Raw genomic sequence first — 19,389 nt, 5'->3', positions numbered from 1 at the left:
TTAAATAACTGCGAGCCTGGTACTTCTCACCAGTAACCGACACACACTTTCATACTGGAGCCCCATCTAGTGGTGCAATGCTGCGTTGCTCTTGAGTCCTCCACGATGTGGTCTGAATAAACACAGTACATGGCATGTTCATATATCGAGCTGATCATAGCACAAGACTGAAACATTTCGATCACAGTGTTTAACAATTCACAACATTTCAATGTGGATGCAAGTGTGAGGTGAGCTAAAGTGCCACATTTATTTTGGTTGTGAAACACTGCAGTACATTTTCCTAAACAAAAGGGGTTGTGAGATCGAACAGGGTTTGACCTGAGAAAGACATACACATTGAAAGGATCCCGTTTCATAAGCAGGTAAACAATGTAGGTATAGACTGTATGAGGGGTGCAATCCCACACACTGCTATATACCGATTCTACTATGTTAGAATACGACCATTGACATATTAACATGTTCTTCTTTAGAGCCATGAGGCAAAGCATCTACAAGGTTGGCAAGGATATTATAGGACGTTTCTCTCTTCATTCATTCACTTGCTGTTTCTGTCATTGAAACAATTAAAACCATTACATTGTCCCTTCGTGAATCCCTTTTACAGATCGTTTCCAAAATGAATTGTAGTTATTAGTTGTCTATCTAGCATAGACAACGAGACAGAGTGTGTTCTCACATGCATGCACATTGTCTGTCATTCTAGGTTGAGAAGTTGAATCTGTACATACAACTTATATTGACTATATAATAATAATAATTATTATTATTATTAATCATAATAATTATAATTCTAATGATAAAGACAAGCATATGAGTAGGAGAGTTTCTACACACGAGGGTCCTTGACATAATACAATATCTGGTCAATGGAAAGACAGAATACTCATTTAGCCAAAAAGGTGAATCTAACAGAGTAATTGTTCGACTATTTCCCTGCATCAGATTTGATTAAATCTTCATGAATCTGCCTGTATCACTTTTGTTCCCAATAACTTTGGTTCAAATGATGAGCCAAAGAATAAAGACCATTCTCCCAGTTTAATCCAGCCTGGGACTAATCTAGCCTGTTTAGTATCTGGAGAAATGCTTGGAAATCTATTTTGAACAAACCCTTTAAGCAGTGACTCATTTTACAAGCCCAACAAATATATCAGTGCATAAACCCACATGAAACGTAAATTATTTTGCGAAAGAAAACGTTTGCTCAATACACAATACAATGAAAATTAATATACCCTGAACCAAAAGCAATATATTTCCGAACATAATAAAGACATTTGCATTTAAATGATAAAGCTCAAACAACCATTCTACTACTAGCTACCCAACTTCATGCCTTGAGGTTTTATTTATACTTCAATTACTTTGTTGTTGAGATCAAGTTAAAGGTCAGATGACATGCCACAATTTGTGAGTGTGATTAGCCATTACAAGCCGTTTTGACAATCTGCCCCTTATGACATCACAAGGGGGCGTGTCCGACTAGATGTGTGACGGATAGATGAGCAAGTTTGCTCATCTATCCGTCACACTAATAGGGATGGGAATCGAGAACCGGTTCTTGTTCAGAACCGGTTCCGAGTCAACCGATTCCTGGGAATCATTAGCAAGCCTGCTTAACGATTCCGCTTATCGGTTCCGGTCGCGGCAAATGCGTCATGACGTCACACACACGCTGCTTTTGTTTTGGTTCAGAACGCAGCAAACATGGCGCCGCCGAGGAAGAATCGCATTGTGTGTTCACACCAAACGCGACGGGGCGACAAGATCCCATACAAAGTGAACGTAGAGACGCGTATAAGGGCGAAATTTTCGCGGGAGAAAACCGGCGACAAGTTTTTGTCGTGATGACAGCCAATCAGCGTTCAACAGCGTGATAACTGAGTGACATGTGTAACGTAACAGCCAATCAGCGTTCAGCCGTCAAACTCAGTGCAGTGCAGTCCGGGGTGACTGCGGCATGGAGGAGAAAGTGATTGTTGCAGTTTGCGACTCCCGGAGCTCTATATATAATAGTATATAATATATTATAATTGGATATATAATATCACGGCCAACAGCTCTGTCGCCTCCGGATGGCCGTAGCGCGGGGAGCTCTCATAGGGATTGGGCTTCTCGGGATTTGTTTACCGGCATTGCTATGGTTTCCGGTCTTGTGTGTTCCAACGGTTTAATAGGTAGGCCCATCTAATAAATCTCTGTCTAATCAATGCTTCATTTTGTTTATGTCAGTTGAATTTTGTTACAAGTTGAATGCAAATGAGCACTGTTAGCATTCCAAAAGGCACAAGCTCTTACTTGGCTGTTTTCAGTCTGTTTTTAGTTGTATGGCACATAATGATGGCATATATTTTTATATATTTTTTCGTCTGGACCAATTGATTTGAAAATGTACAATTTCCTAATACTAGAAGCACTTCTGATCAGATATTAAACAGATTTAATACAAACAAACACATTTATACTTATTTTCTCACCCAATGAGAATCGATAAGAGAATCGATAAGGAATCGGATCGATAAGCAGAATCGGAATCGGAATCGTGAAATTCTTATCAATTCCCATCCCTACACACTAATGAGCAAAGTTTGCTCATCTATCGCTGGTAGACTGATCTATCCAGCACACATCTGGGAGGACACGCCCACTTGTGATGTCATGAGGGGCAGAATTCTAACCGGCTTGTAAGGCTAATCCCACTCACAATGGTGGCACGTCATGGGACCTTTAAACTATACGTGTGAGACTACATTAGGTTTGTCTCCCCCACAGTATTGTACTGCAGTGCAGTACTGTATTCCAGTACCAGTCCAGAACGAGTATGCAGCACACTGAACAATGGGGTTTAGCTAAATCTACAACAGAAGTCGACAAAAGGTGAAACACTTCAAGAAGCGTGATGAATGGTAGGGGGATTACAGTAGTAATGCAATTTCCTTTAAGCTTTTAAATCAAGTGGTGTAATCTAGACCTGGAAATTCAGAGTAATGTGGTACAGTCAGCAGCCGGTCAGCTCTGGGGCTTCCTGCTACTAAAAAGCATTCCCATGTTCCTCTTCCTCCTCTTGACCCGTGTGAGGAGCTCTGTTAGCGTGGAAGAAACTGGAAGAGGAGGAAGAGTTTGACAAAGCAATATCTGTAACATGCAACTGGGAGTTTGCATGTGAATGCGGCCAGTCGTCACTCTGCCCCATTCACAGCCTCCCGTTCTCCAGGGTTGGTGAGAGCAGCCCAAGGGGGGAGGTGAGGTCGTACCTTCTCAGTAGAAGGCGCCCCCATCCTGGTGAATAGGGACATACTTCTGGGCTTGCCCCGCCCCTATCTCCGACACGTACAGAGCGCCCGTCTTCTGGTCCACGTCCACCAGGTGGGGCTTGACATCATCTGGTAACCGAATCATGCCCACCACCTTGCACTGGCCGACCACGCCCACGGGCGGGGCCTCCAGCAGAGAGACCCGGTTGACGTTGAGCTGTACGACCACCATGTACTTCTTGTCGGGGGTGAGCCGGACGGAGTAGGGCGCGTCCTCGGGGAAGCAGCTGCCCCAGGTGGCCAGCCAGTCCCCCGTGACCGCGTCGAACACCTGGATCCTCTTGTTGCCGCGGTCGGCCACCCAGACCCGCTGGTAGCCGTCCACCGTGACGCTGTGGGGGATGTAGAACTGGGCCAGGCCCGGGCCCCGCTCCCCGTGGACCCACAGCACCTCCAGGTCCTTGGACAGCTTGATCAGCCGGTTGTTGGCCCCGCCGTCCCCGTCCACCAGGTAGATCTCCCCGGAGCCGTGGACGAACACCTCAGCCGGCTGGTCGAACTGCAGGGGGCTGAGCCTGGAGCCGGCCGTGCCCGGGGTCCCAAGCACCTGGTCCCCATCACAATCAGAATCAGAGTTACTTCTATTACATATTATTATACAAGTACGCAAGAGGACAATTCTGAGGCTTGGTTCCTCAACACTGACATAGCAGCAATAATAAAAGATTGAGTAAATCAGAAGTAAGTAGCAGCATCAAAAGATCATGATAATAAATAATAATAATAATAAAAATCAAATCAAATAAAGTAAGTAATTATAAGTAGAAAAACTAAAACAGTGGTCATAAGTAATAATAAGTAATGAGGTGAAGTAAAGTGTAGTGTAAAGTATTTGAGTGGTAGTGGTACTAGCCATGGTTGTTTCTAGTGCAAAAAAATGCTGTGCAATTCACAGAGAAATATGTATTTAAATAGTCTGTAGTCTGTAGTGTGCATGGGGTTGCACACACAGTCCCATCCAACAGCTTATTGACAGTATGTACATTAAACATCACTTGTGAATAGCCATATTATTTATTTGTTAGCTGCATTAAATGTGCCGCATTTGGATAAGATGTGTACAATAAAGTTATACTCCCAAGGTTTGTTCCAACATCCCACCTGAAGGAGGTTCCCGGAGGGGGAGTACTGTTTGACGCAGTGGCCATATGGGCCATTCCCCACGTCTGTGATCCAAATGGTGGGGTTAGATGACTCCGGGTCTGCTAGAAATATCCCGTGAGGCATCTCCAAGGTACTGGTGTTCCAGGCCATCAGGAAGTCTCCACTGGTCGTGAAGACCAATACCTTGGGTACAGCATCACCTAGCAACACGGGGAAAGGAGACCATACAATTCAGAGCAATAATAGGTCGAGATCACAACTTGCTGCGCTGATTAAGAGCATTGTCAAGGTCAAAATGACCAATGCTCACCTCTCTGTGCCACATAGACCACCTCTCCGTAGTGGTTCACAGCCACTGCAAACACAGCACCTCTGAAAAGCTCCGGGTACTTGGGCCACGATATGTCCAGTTTGAACAGAGGTCTCCCCAGTAGCTGGTAGTCGTGTCTGAAAGGGGTGCTCTCTTGGTGCTGATGGCTGCTGATGGAGCCGTACAGCACCATCATAAGCAGGAGGATGGAGGCCATGGTGGTCGCGAGGAGGCAGGTGTGACTTCTCTTTTTCATCACTCAGAGTGACAGAATTGACTTGATGGCGATGTGTCATTCACACGAAGCTCATGTTTGTTAAACCCCTAAACCGCTCAACAATCAACGTTGCATACGTGATGTGAGCTCATGTCGTCCCAGACCAGGAAGTCCTCCTTCTCCGGGTCTTCAGCCCTCCCGCTGCTGCTCTCGGGATTCTGTATATAATGGTTAATGTACACGTTTAAACACAATAATTGTGATTATAATTTCCTTGAGATGGGTACAGAGGAACATGCAATGAAAATGAAAACAAAAAGCACGTGACTAGGAGGGGCATATCCTGGAAGTGACGTGGCGTACGCTCCCTGTGGCGCCGACGCGACGCGTCGTGACGCAGCTGCGCAGCCCGGACCCGACCGCCGACCCGTCTCCCCGTCTCCCCGGTCCCTGATGTTGGGTTAAAGCTGCCTCACGCCGCGGTGAATGACAGTCCTCCGGGGGTACAGTGCGTGAGGTGTGGGTTCTCCGAGAGTCGTCTTCATGGAGGTGGAGGACAGCCCCCTCAACCTCGTGAGTATCTGCTGATGTTGCAATAACGAGCTAATGCTTCAGTGGCTAGCAGCTAGCAGCTAGCGTCAGGCTACAGTTAGCAGCGTTAGCTTCCATAGTTGTTGATAGCTCGTCTCTTCCAGGGATGTTGTTGTTGTTCTGTCATGAAAAAAGCAGGACGAATCAGCTGGGATCTGACCTGCTGTCAGGTCCTTCAACTAAAGACATCATTATTAATCTGTCCTACATCATAAACAACTAAAAACATAATTTATGATCGGTCCTACATCATAAACAACTAAAGACATCCTTTATGATCTGTCCTATATCATCATGAACAACATAGCATTTTTTTTTTCAACTGGGACGTAGAGGAAAGGTGTTCCATAGTATAATATATAACTGTGATGCCTGTTATTTAGTACTATGTTATATAACCTGTCTAATGTCCTTGGTTCTTATGAACGTGTGTCTCATTCCTCATCCCCATTCATGTGTTCTTCTCTCTTTCTGTCCCCCTCTTATGGTACTCGATCCTCTGTTTTCCTCCCACCTGTGCCTTAACACTTCTGTCACTTAAACATCCACCTCTCCTCCTCATGCGTCGGTTGTGTTCTTGTGTTCTTCTGACCCCGTCCTCATGGCTGACCTGTCGCCGACGGCCCCAGGCCCACCAGCAGTCCAGGAAGGCCGACCGTCTGCTAGCAGCTGGGAAGTTCGAAGAGGCCATCGCCTGCCACAGCAGCGCTGCAGGTGGGTCCTCTTAGGGGGTGTTCACACAGGCAGTTTTTTTTTCAAGTGCGGGTGGATGTTTTACATTATATTCCTATGATACAGGGTGTTTCTGTAAAAACATCCTGGGTGCTTTTAAAAACACCGCTGCCAGCGGGTTTTTTTCACTGCTCTGGGTGGTTTTCAAGTTGGGATAAATTCAACTCGCCAAGAAAAAGCACCCGACGTCAGGCAGTTTTTTGACAGCTGACCAATGAACGAGAACCTACGTCACTAGGAAAAACGTTGGAAATTCAAGAATGGCGACCCAAACCAAGACGTCTTTCCCGACGGAGCAACTTGTTGTTCTTGTTAGTGAACATGTTGAGTTATATGACATGACCAACAAGTTATACCACAACATATATCACAAGGAGAGTATCTGGAGGACGATCGGTGGGATTTTGGGACATTATCAAACCGTAGCTCCTGAATACAACTATGAAACGCCCCGTACTGCTGCCGTCCCCGGTTTATGTCATGCACCCACAAACGGGAGGGTTCATCGTTATCCTCGTCGTTGTCATCCAACGCCAAAACAAGGGTTAATTTTCTCATCCTCGACATTGTAACTGACACACTAAATTCCCGTAAGACCACTCTCTCCCACCAGTCTTGGCTGCGGACTCGCATCCAACTTCCTCTTGTTTGCGGCGGCGCTTAGAGTAAATATAAAGATCTGACGAGAAATTGACGTTGCTGCGCTGTCCTCCTCCTTCTTAATTGAAGGAGCAGGCAGAGAAAAGCTCTCTCCTGCTGTGCTTTCATTAAAATCAAATTTAAAATCGCCGATAGTGATAAGACATCCATTATGTCGCCGCCGGTCCAGAGACGTGTCAGGTGTGCGCGAGAGACATAACGGACACTTTTGTTACTGCCATGTATACAGTTAATTCGGAACACATTTTAGGAACAGATCTATGCCGCATAGAAATCTATGCGGCATAGATCTGCCATGTAAACGCGGCTACTGTAGCGTAGTCAAACCACTTTGATACGGTAACCGATTGGCAACGTTGGCTCTAGAACATTCTGCTCTAGAATGAACTTGACAAAACCACCCTGTCAGTTTTTTAGTTGGTAAAAAACCGCCCGGGTCAGGTGTTTTTTAATATAAAAAAACTGCCTGTGTGAACACGCCCTTAGTGTGGTCCAACTGCAACATGGTTGCTCCTCAAAGCTTCAAGGGGGATGAGCTGAACGACTGAGCCTGTTTAAAGTGTGGGCCAGGAGGAGTGGGTTTAGATCTACTGAACAGACAGGAACATGCAGGTTGTCATTGAGTTTGCAGGTATACAAAGTTCTGTATACCAACAGCTTTCCTTATTTATCTTTGAAGTTGCATCCGATGCATTGATCCCAGATCGGAGCTGAGTCCATCAAAGCAGAAGGACAGGAAAGCGTATATTCAAAAGAGACAAAATAATTAGGGACGCACGATATATCGGCAGTGATATCGTTATCGGCCGATGTTAGTCATTTTTTAACATATCGGCATCGGCCCGATAAGTAAAACTGGTCAGATATTAACAGCCAATATTTATTTCCGTCTAGTTGCCGTTGTGTGTGTTTTTTGCCCATGCGCAGCTTGTTTGGTCATGTGACAGTGTCAGTGACGCAGCCAGAGACACACGGAGAGGCAGTACAGGAGTGTTTGTCACCTTAACTGAAAAGAATCAATGTCGGCGGTTTGGATGTTTTTTACGGTCTCAAATGAAGGTACTGGAATTGCAATATGCAGTACTTGCAAAGCCGAAGTAATGCGCGGAGGATGCCGTGTCAAATCATTCAACACCACTAGTGGTGCAACGGTTCACGGGTTTCCCGTGATCCGTACGGGACGGTTCCCAACCCTCACGGTTCGGGACGCAAGTGATCCGCGCATCGGCTGATAAAAAAAAAAAAGTTGTGCGTTCACGTGATCAGCGCATGTTTAAAGGACAATTCCGGTATTATCAACATCAAGTATCGTAGCGAAATACTGTTTCTGTTGTGTTTTATTTGGCATTCCGTAATCCCAAAACCGGGAACGGGAACAGGTAACAGGAAACCGGAACCGGACATGTTTATATTTGGTTGTAGTCTTTTCGCTCGGTTCTCCGGATCAACCGTAGGGCTAGAACCGAGTGAAAAGACTACAACCAACCAAGTGTCTGGTTTCCATGAATATTGGCAAATTTGATTTAAGTTATAAAACCTTGTCAAGATATTTTGATTTGTGATCGTTATTGTGATTTATGATCCAAACTTTTTCATAGATGCAAGTTGTAAAAGTAGCCTAAAACTAACACTGTTAGTAACTTGTGTTTGTTATGGATGCCCTGTAACTTGTTGAAGAAACAATGTATTTCGAAGTTTTGGAAAATAAAGAAAAATAACTTTTTCATATTCAGTGTTTACATGATACAAAATCATCATATAAACTTGTTTTTATACCAGTATCGATATCGGTAAATATTGGTTATCGGCCGTAACAGCAATTTTAATATCGGATATCGGTCAAAATTTTCATATCGGTGCATCCCTAAAAATAATGATAAATAATTAATAATATTGATTATTGATTATAGACAGTCGTAGTCCTCGTATATATCCATGGTAATGACCGGTTGGATATTGAATGCACCCCATAGTGTGGAGTGTGTCCCAGAGTCTTAAAGGTGCTTCATATCTCTAACACAATTCATTCACTTCTTGGACAGAACGGTTATTTCTTCACATTCTGACGTTGATTGTAGTTCAATTTTGAATGTTTTAAACAAACGTTCACGTTTAATATTGAACCCTCCCTTGGACGTACACAGCTATCAACTAGGGGAGGGTGATACAGACAAATAATCTTATCCTGATAGACATTCTGATTATGTACGTATTTGATCATATTTTTCAGATTTCTGAAAAACCTACAAAGTCACCTAGATCAGCTCACCTTAAGAAAAATACTCTGGTCTTTGGTCAATTAAACCAGCAGACAGACAGCTTAGGCTCACCTTTATTACATGAAAAGAAACTATTTTCAACTCTAACAGTGAAAACCAATACAAATAGTGATGAAACGTTCAAACCGAAACCCCTCCATGTCCGCTGTTCTACGTGAACCAGTGCCAATATAAATCTTTTTATCAGCAAAACAGGCAAAGTGAACAGCGATGTGAGAGCAGAATTGAGCGTGGCCTGGGTATTGAACCCTCTGGATGCCCCTCCTCTCGAGGCAAGGGCCTCTTGTTTCCCCCGTCGTCAGGCCCCCACCCACATTGTTATCTTTCACTCAGCGCAGGGGAGCTACGAACATGTGTGCGGTGGAGATATAGGGGGAGGAACTTCAACGAAGTTACAATAAGGTTAGGTTACCCTGGATCCTTTCGTCTATTCATCAATACCAGAAGGGAATATATGCTGTTACATGGATCCTGTCACGGAGGGAGTGAGAGCTCCTGAAGGAAGAGGAGATAGTGTCGTTTATATCAGGGCTGTAGTCAACCACATACAATCTCGGTCCACCTACGATCAATCGATTGGTAGATGAGGAAGAAATTACGATAAATAAATCAGCCCGATATGTGTAGAGGAAGTGAATGTGCCACAGTGCACCTGCTCTACCTGCTAGCCTAAACAACCCGCAGGGCTGTTGGTAACACATCGTATGTGTGAAGGCCATTTCAGGAACAGGACCTTTTATTATTTTATTGAGGGGGAAAAACGAATCCATGAAATGTAAACTGTCTCGGTGGTGTTGAATCACGTAGCGTCAGCGCAGAGTACTTGATATGCAAGGGGCCGTTTCCTGGGCACATTGATATTATTTGGCATCACTTTGTGTTTGCCTCTGTGAAGCACTGGGGCCACAGAAAGAACGGGACCACAAACTGGTGGCGGAGACTTAAAAATATTCGATATACTTTCTGAACTACAGTATTATTTCAGTAACGATGACAGAATGGCCTAGATACCATGGAAAGTATACACTATACAGACCTTACTTGATGCATATATTAAGTAATGTTGAAAAATATTTTGAACTGTACATTTTGGCTCCATTCCATTAAGCTTTTTCTTATGTCTTAATATGGGAAAGCTGAAAGCCCAATTAGCTTAATTACATTTGAACTTTTGTTTGACAACATTGCTAATCCTATTTAAAGGACATGCATACTGTGTGTGTAAACTGATCCTAATTCCAGTCTTCCTTTCCTCTTATGTCTTATCCCTCATTGCTTCCTCAGATCTGTTGAGGGATGCGATGAAGTTAACGGAGTGTGAACAGGTGAGAACCTCTGCTTATCTCCACATCACGCAGACGAGCTAATGTCCAAACCAGTGAGCCAACGTGAAACAAATTCGTCCCTGGCAGCTCCCTCATACCGAGTGGATGTCAGGGCCGGTTGAGTGTAGGAGTGGGAATCTCTTAACACCTCAAGATTCGATTCGGTTTCAGAGGTCAATGATTCGATTCTAAAACGATTATTGATGCATCTCGAAGCAATTTTTTTTTTTATGTTCATTTCCATGCGGGATTTTCCAGAAAATATGTATGCATCTGAATTTCCTACTCAAGAGTTTGCTAATCTCTGCCTACTTTTGTGATGATCAAGAAATCAACAGATTAATTACCTTATCTAATTTTTTATGAGAAAAAGCTTTTGTCACAAATATGACTTTCTATGAACAATGCAATAATCAATGCAGCTTGCATTACAACACACTATGGAAGTAGGTAAAAAATAAACAGATTTAGTTTTCTTTTCTTTCTTATCTTTCCTTTCTATGTCATTAAAGAAAAAGCTGCTCTTAGTCAATTATAAGAATAAGAACTTGTTTGTCGTTCTTCTGTCTGGCTGTGAGTTTGCGTGCATGCTATGCGTAGGCCGAATCGCAATCGTGTCCAGACAAATCAGATTGGCCTATATACACAATGGAAATAAATTAAATAATTTTAAAACCACTCAATTGATCCCTCTCTGTCGTACAGAATGTTGCAGGAGGTGAACAAATTTAATAAAATAAATATAAAGAAATTAATAATTATATACTTTTTTTGATTCAGATTATTAACTTATCTGAATCGAGACGGAATCGTTCTACACAGAATCGCGATGCATGGTCCTGGTTGACATGGTGTGTTGTGACACAGTGCGTGACCATGGTGTGTTGTGATTAGGGATGTAACGGTACACAAAAGTCATGGTTCGGTACGTACCTCGGTTTTTAAGTCACAGTACGGTATGGTTAATAGTTAAGGGGGAAATAAAAAAAAACTGCTTGTTTCTCAAACCGTAGATAAGCAACAATGAAAACACCAATAAACTTGGTTATGGCATTTCTGAATTCCCAGACAGGGGTTGTTGAAATAGGGTTGAATGGTGAAAGTAACACCTGGATGGTGCCTTTTCAAATGCGTGTGTAATGCCGCGTTTCCACTGCAGGGTGCGGTGCGGTTCGGTTCGCAAAGGTGCGGTACGGATTGCGTTTCCACCGCCAAAAGTGGGCGTGACCCGGACTGAGCCGTACTCGTTTTGCCCTCGTCTTCAGTACCCCTCCGTTGGGTTACTGAGGCGCCTGAAAGGGTGCCGGAAAATTCAAGCTACACACCCCCTCCGTTGATTGGTCGACAGAATCGTCACTTCCGGGCGACGTGGGGATAAAAACAAACAAGCAGTAGCCTCGAGGTATTATTCTTTATGATGAACATGTTGCGTAAAACGCTTGCTTGGGCGAACAAGGAGGTGGAGACGTTCCTCTGCATTCTTGGGGAGGAAGACGTGCAGAGGGAGCTTGATGGAGCAGTGGAAGGAACAAGAAGGTCTTCCAGCCCGTTTCTGGTCGAATGGCACGATGTTTACGTAGCTGCCGCGGCGATCGACATCCGGCCTACCATAAAGTTTACGGTCGGCGGTGGAAACGCGACCTCGGAACTGAGCTGGGCTATACCGCCCCCTCCGTACCGGACTGAGGCGAACCGAACCGTACCGCACCCTGCAGTGGAAACGCGGCATTAAAGTGCTGTACATCGACACTAGGGGTGGGAAATATCGATTCTTCGATGCATCGCGATTCTCGCTAGAACGATTCTGTCTCGATGCAGATCAATTAATAATCGGAATATATATATATATATATATATATTAGAAAAAATATATACATTATTATTAAAATTATTGAATTCATCTTCAGTGTGTATTGGCAAATCTGATTTGTCTTGACACGATTGCGATTCAGCCTACGCATAGCATGTGCGCAAACTCACAGCCAGACACAAAAACTTTAATGACATTGAATAGAAAGATTAGAAAGAAAATAAAACTGAAACCAATTTTTTGCATGCTTCATATTGTGTTATAATGCAAGCTGCATTGATTATTGCATTGCTCATAGAAAGTCATGTTTGTGACAAGCTTTCTCTCTTATGAAATATTAGATAAGTTAATTCATCTGTTGATGTCTTTAATGATCATCACAAAAGTAGGAAGTGTTTAGCAAACTCTTGAGTAGCAAACTCGGATGTATATATATATTTTTGAAATTTTACGCATGGAAATGTAAACATGGAAATTGTTGCATCGATAATCGCTTCAGAATCGAATCGTTGACCTCATAATCGGAATCGAATCGTGAGGTGCTAAGAGATTCCCACCCCTAATAGACACGGAGAGGCCTCTCCATAGTCGGAGATAGGAATGCGCGATATAAACGCTATACGATATAAACGATAAAAAATGGCCTACGATAGAGATTTTAGTTATATTGCTCTATCGCGATAATGCATGTTTGACACGATCTATCCATGACCCGCGAAATATAAAGAGTGGGTCATGGGTAGAGCTACGAGCTGCAACTGTCTGCAACGCATCGTCCGCGACCCACGAAATTTAAAAAGAGCCACGAGCTGCAACCAGCTGCATCGCATCTATGGCGACACATTAGTGCCATAATTCACTAATGTGATAAAAGATGCATTCGGGCGTATTATATTATTCCACACGCGTAGATATTAACTGCGAGCGCGCAAATGATCTCTGCGCGCGCAAATTACCTCAGCGTGCGCAAAACAGCCTCTCGCGCGCGCAAATTACCTCTCGCGAAAGATGTTTTAACGCTCTCGCTCGAATTTAATTTTGCCACTATGGGGGAGGGAACCAAGGCAGCACGGGCTTTCCTATGATTGGCCGTTTCTGAAGCGCGATATTTGATTGACAGCCCTCCTCAGCCCTCCTCTCATTCAATTCTGAATTGTACAGTAAATGGCTGAAACGATAGTTACGTATTGTAACTCCAGATTCTATGAGTATAGGCGCAGCCTTTTAAGTGTCGGCCTCATTGTCCTTGAAATAGCTGAAGAAAAGCTGTTTATTGGGAGCAAAACGTCCGCCGGCGCCCGACTATATCTGCGAAATGCGGACGTCGTTGAGGCACGCCACACGCGGACGTAATTGAGGCCCACGCTGTTGGTGTTCGGGGATTACAAATTTTTCAGTGCTACGGCTAACGCCTAGGTATAACCCAATAGCGATAGCCTTAAAAGGCTGCGCCTATACTCATAGAATCTAGAGTTACAATAAGTAACTATCGTTTCAGCCATTTACTGTACAATTCAGAATTGAATGAGAGGAGGGCTGAGGAGGGCTGTCAATCAAATATCGCGCTTCAGAAACGGCCAATCATAGGAAAGCCCGCCCTGCCTTGGTTCCCTCCCCCATAGTAGGGCCCGACCGATATTGATTTTTGAGTGCCGATGCCAATTATTTTCAGAGAAAAATTACGATTTACGATTTAAGGACAATTAAAAAAAAATAAAGCATAAAACGTAGTTTTTGATACCTTAAATATACTTTAAACACTTTTGACGAATATGTGAATTGAATGCAGAACCTTTGAGTGTTTTAGAATACATTTACAGTCAAAAATTAGTGTAATTTAAAATGTAAAATAAATAACTAACTCCCAATGTGCTGCGCTCGTGAGCAGTGACTAACACGTGCGTGCTGAGCAGTATGGTCTCACCTTTAGAGTCTACAGTATAACAAATTAACATGGCCTGGGACCTAAAGAAACAAACAACGCGTCTTGTGTACATTGGTGAGGTGAGCGCGCAGCTGCCTGAGCGAGCGTGCTTTCATGTTGTACGGTAAAATTCAATCTCCTCTTTTTTACTCCAGCTAAAGTTGTTAGTTAGCTAGGTGAGTAGGAGCGCAATCTGCAGGATACTAAGCGCAATAAAATTTCTAAAAAAAATAAAAATAAAATCTGCGTCTTTTTGGCAGATGTCGATTATTTTCAAAAAGGCTATAATCGGCCGATTAAAATCGGCAGGCCGATGAATCGGTCGGGCCCTACCCCATAGTGCCAAAATTAAATTCGAGCGAGAGCGTTAAAACATCTTTCGCGAGAGGTTTTGCACGCTCTGAGGTAATTTGCGCGCGCGAGAGGCTGTTTTGCGCGCGCAGAGATCATTTGCACGCTCGCAGTTAATATCTACGCGTGTGGAATAATATAATACGCCCGAATGCATCTTTTATCACATTAGTGAATTATGGCACTAATGTGTCGCCATACGCATCATCCGCGACCCGCGAAATTTAAAGAGCCACGAGCTGCAACCGGCTGCAACGCATCGTCCGCGACCCGCAAAATTTAAAGAGCCACGAGCTGCAACCGGCTGCAACGCATCATCCGCGACCCGCGAAATTTAAAGAGCCATGAGCTGCAACCGGCTTCAACGCATCATCGTCATCGTCACCCTCATTTCATGTTCATTTTAAAATTGTATGCGTTCACTTTGCACTTTTATTTTTTAATATCAAGTATCTGTGCACACACTTGGAAGATTTTTCTTTATTTAAAATAGCCATGCCTAATACGTATTTCCCTAATTCACAGTATCCGTTTCTTTATTAACAAGACACCACCAGTTTTAATTTAATTAAGAGTAGTCATTAGTCAAGTATACGTCATTACACAGAAGATTTTTTTCTTTGTTAAAGTCTCTGCAGCTACAAAATTATATTGTATGATTACAGTTTTGCACAATAAATGTTCTCAAAACGACATAGGCCTACTAAGTTTCTTTTTTGTTTTATACATTTAGCAGGTTGGCTTTCCTTAGAGTCTATGTAACCTGTTCTGAAATAGTTCTATTATGATTTATATATCATGATATATATCGTTATCGCAATAGGTTGCAATGTATATCACAATATGGATTTTAGGCCATATCGCCCATCCCTAGTCGGAGACCCTCTCCGTAGTTTACGTGCGCATCAAATATTATTTAACTATCCGTCGACGCCATGGACTTATTGGTCGACGCAACGGAGACGGCATGGGCTGTGATTGGTCCTCTAACAAAATAATTTCCTGAATCACTTCTCCGGTTTGACTTTGCACCTTAATTATTTTGTACATTGTTTAATTTGCACCTTAAAACACCAAATAAGATTTTAAAAGCTTTGGAAGTTTATTTACAGCACTGCTTACATGGTTTGTAGTCAACATATAAGATAGATCGGGCGGCGAATTGCACTGCGTATCCGACATCCCGACGGAGAGCTGCTGAGCGAATTACGGAGTCTGAGTAGTATACTTTGGCTAAACAGTCCGGGTGGAACTCCGACTACAAGTTTTCAATTCTGCATCGCAAAACAAGCCTTTACATTCGCCATATTAACGCTATGTACGCCACATTTACGGACCGCGGTACACCTCTGTAATCGCACCGAAGTGCCTGTACCGTGACGGTTCGGTACAAACACTTGTACCGTTACACCCCTAGTTGTGATACAGTGCGTGATCACGGTGTGTTGTGATACAGTGTGATCACGGTGTGTTGTGATACAGTGTGTGTTGTGATACAGTGTGATCCTGGTAAGTTGTGAAACGGTGTGTTGTGATACAGTGTGTGATCACGGTGTGTTGTGATACAGTGTGTGATCACGGTGTGTTGTGATCACGGTGTGTTGTGATACAGTGTGATCACGGTGTGTTGTGATACAGTGTGTGATGATCACGGTGTGTTGTGATACAGTGTGATCACGGTGTGTTGTGATAGTGTGTGTTGTGATACAGTACGTGATCACGGTGTGTTGTGATAGTGTGATCCTGGTAAGTTGTGATATGGTGTGTTGTGATACAGTGTGATCCTGGTAAGTTGTGATACGGTGTGTTGTGATACAGTGTGTGATCACGGTGTGTTGTGATACAGTGTGTGATCACGGTGTGTTGTGATACAGTGTGTTGTGATACAGTGTGTGATCCCGGTGTGTTGTGATACAGTGTGTGATCCCGGTGTGTTGTGTCACGGTGTGTTGTCCAGGCCCGCCTGTCCATGGAGCTCCAGAAGGACAGCCACATCAAGCAGCAGCGGCTCATCCAGGAGCGCTGGAAGAGGGAGGCGCGCCGTGGGGCCAAAGCCTCTGTCCCGGCCCGGCCCGGCGCCGCCCCGGCCCCCACCGCCCCGTCCCGGCCGCCGGCCCCCACCCATCAGGGCCAGGCGCCCGAGGGGCAGGGCACGGGGGGCTCAGAGAGGGAGTACGACACCCTGCTCTACCAGCTGCAGAGCCGGCGCAGCGCGGGCTCTCCCCCGGCCCCGACCCCCCCGCGCGGCCCCGGTGGCTCCAAGACCGCAAAGGACGACAAGACCCGCCTGGAGGAGCAGCAGACGGCCAATGAGGACCTGCGCCGCATGCTGGGCGCCCTGATGGACGAGAACCAGCGGCTGTCCTCGGAGAACGCGCGGCTGCGGGTGGAGAACGGGCGGCTGCGCTCGGAGGCGGCTGACTCGGCGGACCTGGTGGAGCGCTCCGAGCTGTGGGTGCTGCCGCCAGACAAGAGCTGCTCAGGGAAGGGGAAGGACATCGCCATCCCCCAGCTGCCCCCACTGGAGATGCCCGCCCAGGAGGACCTGTGTCTGGATGACCTGCCGCCCCTGGAGCTGCCTGAGCACATCCAGCACGAACTGCAGGAGCTGCTGGACCGGGAGAAGCTGTGATCCAGAGAGCAGCTGGGATCCAGAGACCAGCTGTGATCCACGGACCCGCTCGGGCAGAGAGGAGCATATTGCTGCTGTCGCCTCAGAGTGGCCTCCGTGTTCTTGTGCTTCATTTTAATTATGAGGCTGTTTCCTGAGGTGTTATTTATTAATTACCTTCCTGATGTTGATCAATCCTTTTTTTGGTAAAAAAAAAAAAACATGGGCATGGATTAGGGAATGAAGTTTATTTGTTATGCCTGGCCCTTGTAGCATAACAGGAGAAGTGGGACTATCAAAGGCCTATTAAAAGGTAAGGCAGAGACCTAAACACCGTAGGCTGCAGGTCGGTGCTCCGTTCTGCAGATTATGCAGACCACGTAGAAACAACTGAACCACTAGCCTGGCCGTTGGCCGAGGACATTCTCATGATATGCAGTTGAGTTGAGCGGAGGCAGATTCAACCAGACCTCCTAACGCCACGCAGTAGTAGAGGAGCCTCTCCTTCTGTCCCTCTGCGGAGGCAATATGCAAACCTATTGCTTCAAGAAACCTGTGCCTTGATAAAACTGTTCCTTTATGGATTCTGGAGCCCACTGGTTGGACACCGACGCAGAGGGGGCGGGCCAGCTTCCTGGTCGGGTCAGCCCTCTGCAGACAGCTGCTCTGATTGGCTGACCGGTAAAGTGGCAAAGGTGATTGGAAGGACAAGATGCCCGATTCCTTCTATGAAGACTGATATCAGCTGTCCAATGATTTAATCAGAGATGGGTATCAAAACACCTGAATCTGAGCCGTAAAGCGATTGTTTGTTGGTGGTTTGGGCCGCATTGATTAGATACTAGTAAGAATAAAGGTTCAATCACACAAAACTCGTGCATTATGTTTGGGAACATTAAAGTGTCAGTATCTTTGAAGGGCATAGTGATGTGGAAATCACTGAATGTCCCACAAAGGGCAACCCAACATGAGCTTGGCTGAATTGTTATTTTCTAAGGGAGGTTCAAGTTGTGGCCATTCAGTTTTATACAAGAAAAATATTTTATTTTGTATACTCTGTACTCAAAAACCTCATCCTTCAATAATGTTATTAAACAGTATGAAAATATAAACAGTGGTTAGTTAGTTTTTTTATCTTATGCAATTTAAAGAGGATCAGATCGTAATAGTAGCTTATCTGCACTTCGTGACTTTATGACGAGTCCTTCACTAAATTAAAAGTGAGTGAACTATTCAGTGATCGATACCATAAAACTGATAACATTCACAGTCCCCTGGACTTGTTATAACCACTTGATAAAAAAAAAAAACGATCTGCATCGCACCGCAACAGTTGGACCTCATGTGGGCGTGACTCAACTTGTGTTGTGTGTGAACACTGAACAGTGTCTACGGAAGTGAAAATCTCATTCATATATTCTCCATAGGTTTGGATTGAAACAATAATGTCGACCATCCCAAGTAAAGTTACCACGAGCCCTTATATTGTGAAACGATGGTCTCCTGCCCCAAGTTAAAGAAAAGTTTTCAGAAAAACGTATTTTATTCGGGATGTTTTCTAACCACAATCCTTAACTAAACCAAATTAGTTTAACTAAAAAGTTCACCCAAGGGTACTTACAATTTCAAAAGCAACACGGCCAAGTCGGCGTCTGATTTGCAGTCTTCTTTTTCTTTCAGTTCACGCTATTCCTGAAAAGCTTGCCCAACGTTTACTCGTGTCTGGCCTCTCTGTCGGTCAGTCTCCCTTTTCTCTTCTTCTGTTCCTCCGACATTGGGTTTCTCTGTCTCTTTTTAGTCGGCTGATCTATGATGAATGGGACTGAGCAAGTTGCATATTCGCTTTTTCCTTGGAGAGGTGACATGGGGCAATGACACACCCACCAAACGACCCAGAAATCGTTGCAGAACCATCAGAATAACTCTCAACCAGCATAATTAATGTAATTTTGGCTAAAAAAGTTGCATAGTGGGCCTTTAAATAGCTACCTCTTTTGAATTGTCAACTGTCTATTGTATTAGAGGTCCTATGATGCATACACTGATATTTATTTGAATATGCACGGCGTAATTATATATATTTGTCTTGGTAGACGACCGATTGCCTGCTAGTTTGTTAGCTCGACTTCACCACCTGTGAAGGTATCTCCAGGGG

At 44.4% G+C, this 19,389-nt stretch overlaps 2 protein-coding genes across 2 annotated transcripts; one reads left to right on the top strand and one right to left on the bottom strand.

Annotated features, from left to right (window-relative positions):
• Positions 1–226: 226 nt before the first annotated feature.
• On the bottom strand, positions 227–5,267 carry LOC132446671 (NHL repeat-containing protein 3-like). Its single transcript, XM_060037084.1, has 4 exons — positions 4,735–5,267; positions 4,422–4,624; positions 2,580–3,867; positions 227–1,537 (listed from the first exon to the last, which is right to left on the bottom strand). The coding sequence occupies exons 1-3, from the start codon at positions 4,988–4,990 to the stop codon at positions 3,265–3,267; spliced, it is 1,062 nt and encodes a 353-aa protein (XP_059893067.1). The 5' UTR covers positions 4,991–5,267; the 3' UTR covers positions 227–1,537; positions 2,580–3,264.
• A 20-nt stretch (positions 5,268–5,287) lies between these two features.
• On the top strand, positions 5,288–18,346 carry nrbf2b (nuclear receptor binding factor 2b). Its single transcript, XM_060037086.1, has 4 exons — positions 5,288–5,524; positions 6,172–6,256; positions 10,498–10,538; positions 16,581–18,346. Exons 1-4 carry the CDS (start codon positions 5,495–5,497, stop codon positions 17,253–17,255), a joined length of 831 nt encoding a protein of 276 aa, XP_059893069.1. The 5' UTR covers positions 5,288–5,494; the 3' UTR covers positions 17,256–18,346.
• Positions 18,347–19,389: the final 1,043 nt, after the last annotated feature.

This window comes from Gadus macrocephalus, chromosome 18 (assembly GCF_031168955.1).
Source record: "Gadus macrocephalus chromosome 18, ASM3116895v1".
Taxonomy (NCBI): domain Eukaryota; kingdom Metazoa; phylum Chordata; class Actinopteri; order Gadiformes; family Gadidae; genus Gadus; species Gadus macrocephalus.
The sequence above is the reverse complement of the archived record's forward strand: the minus strand, read 5'-3'. Positions and strand labels throughout refer to the sequence as shown.